Source organism: Helobdella robusta (genome assembly GCF_000326865.2).
Source record: "Helobdella robusta unplaced genomic scaffold HELROscaffold_9, whole genome shotgun sequence".
Classification (NCBI taxonomy): Eukaryota; Metazoa; Annelida; class Clitellata; order Rhynchobdellida; family Glossiphoniidae; genus Helobdella; species Helobdella robusta.
Genome location: NW_008705512.1, coordinates 3,387,676 through 3,390,275, shown reverse-complemented (window position 1 = coordinate 3,390,275; position 2,600 = coordinate 3,387,676). Strand labels below are relative to the sequence as shown.

Sequence of the window (2,600 nt, the reverse complement as noted above, 5' to 3'; positions counted from 1 at the left end):
TATATTTCTTGAGTCACTATCATCATTATCTTCGTCATCGTTAATGATATCATCAGTGCCGACTGCAGATTTTTATTTGCTATCATTCTTTCCATTATCAGCATCGTCGTCATCGTCTTCCTCCTCATTATCGTCTTCCTCCTCCTCATCATCCTCATTAGCAAAGTCATCATTTTCATCATCACCACCATCTGCATCTTCTCGCATACTTTCAATAGTTTCCCATGAATTCCATTACAATCAGGCAGTTAATTATTTGCAACGACACCGACAACAACATCTCAACTCAAAACGTTCACAACATCAAAAACAACAACATTACAAATGTCACCAGCAACTACATCAAATAAAACTTGAATGTAAACAGGAAACTGAACATAAACACGGACAAAAACAACAGCATAGGCGGTACCTAAAACAGTCAAAACAAACACAACACTGTCATTACCTACATCAAAACCACCACCAACTGCATTATTACAATCACTGCTACACAGAGCTACAACAACCACAACTACAACAACCACAACTACAAAAACCACAACTACAACAGCCACAACTACAAAAACCACAACTACAACAGCCACAGCTACTACAACCATTCAGCTTATTTGTTAGCATCAACAAAACGCACAAACCACAGCGCGTCAATCGCCGGCAACGAAACGAAGCAGTACACAACAAAACGTTCCTCACCCATCACAATGATGACATCATGAACAACCATGGTGATGAGGACGATGACGATGACTACGATGATGTCACTGATAACAAAGATGACGTAACAAGTTATTATATTTTTTACGATGTTGTCCATGAGGATGGTGAAAATATAAATAACAATAACAGACAAACGTCAACTCAAACCGCGATATATACTGTCTGTTTGACGAAATTCATAAACGAATCTATAAACACTGTGACACTGTTAAACAACAACAACGACAACCTAAGGATAAACAAAAACAGTGTTACCAACGATTTCAAAAACATACAAATCATAAACTGCACAGCAAATATAAACGGACATTTTCTAAACAATATTAACAACAGCAAAAATACAAACAAACATTCTCTCGCCGACAACAAAAACATAAACATCATTTCAGTAGACAACAACAACAACGTTTTAAATAACAACCACAACGACGTTACAAACAGCAACAACAACAACAGCAACAACAACAGCAACAACAGTTTTAATGAAATCAGTTTCAGCAGAACAAAAGAGGTCACAGGTTTCAAAGAAGTCTGCCCGAATAAGGCGGAAAGTTTTTATTGCAAATTGAATGATGACTCGAAAAACGTGCTTAGATCGTCAGTTGGCAATAACTTGAGATGTCCTAAAATAGAAAAAGCTGACAAAAATTTAACCACCACCAAAACTACCGTACATAAACTAAAATTACCAACACCATTAGCAACAACACCAATAAAATTAGCACAACAAAAATCAACTCTAACAACAACTTCAACAACATTGAATAAACAATTATTAAATTACTCAACAACGACAACGATAAAAACATTATCCAAAACATCAACATCAGCTGAAACATCAACAACAACAACAGCATCAACAAAAACAACAAAAACACAACGCTTAAAACAAACACCAGTAAACAAATCAGCAACAATGATGACATCATTCACAACAAGAACAACCACAAAACGCGTAAACGAATTTAAAAACATAACAGTGACGTCATTTATGCTTCTTTTCTTCATTTTATTCACACCAACGTATCAGTACAACCTCAAAAACACAACAACGACAACAACAACATCAGCAATAATGACATCAACAACAACATATTTGAATAGTCATTATAATAATAAGCATGCTAATTCTCAAACACAAGCTTCAACACTTTTGCCATCATCATTATCGCCATCATCATCATCATCATTATCACCATCATCATCATCATCATCGCTATCATCATCGTTGTCATCATCTTCTTCATCATCATTATTATATATAAATGAAACGGTTTTATCATCACCAACTCAACAAACACAATCGTCATCAGTACCACAATCGTCACCCATGTTATCATCTTCATCGTCATCTTCAGTTTCATCATCATTAACTACTACATTACCACAGTCGTCATCATCGTCGTCGTCGTCGTGGCCATCATCATCGTCAGGTCACAAAATAGTTAACCGTCACAAACATCTTGACATTAAAAACCGGCTGACAGACGATCATAGATGCAAGAATGATGATGATGATGATGATGATGATGATGATGATGATGATGATGACGACGACGACGACGACGATGACGATGATGATGATGATGATAGTGAAAAGTATGATAATGATAAATCTAATAACAGTAATAACATTAATTTTAATAAAAATAATAAAATTGGCGTCGCCATTTTCGATGATGATGATGATGATGATGATGACGATGACGATGTTAATAATGATAACACTGGAAATGACATCACGACCGATAAGGATGATGATAACAATGATGACGTTTTTAATTATAAAACTAAGAGTGATAATGATGCCAGAGATAAATATGGCGATAATAAAGGAAGTAGGAAATTAGTATACAAAGTGAAGAGGAACATCGGCAAAG

General features: G+C 35.5%; 1 protein-coding gene across 1 annotated transcript in view; it reads left to right on the top strand.

Annotated features, from left to right (window-relative positions):
• Nucleotides 1–2,600, top strand: part of HELRODRAFT_166252 (hypothetical protein) — a gene marked incomplete at both ends in the record, with an annotated part of 5,840 nt that overhangs the window by 1,472 nt on the left and 1,768 nt on the right. The window contains 3 exons of the mRNA XM_009033225.1: nucleotides 245–326; nucleotides 498–613; nucleotides 1,162–1,321. Coding sequence (XP_009031473.1) covers nucleotides 245–326; nucleotides 498–613; nucleotides 1,162–1,321 — 358 coding nt within the window. The remainder of the gene's footprint in view (nucleotides 1–244; nucleotides 327–497; nucleotides 614–1,161; nucleotides 1,322–2,600) is intronic.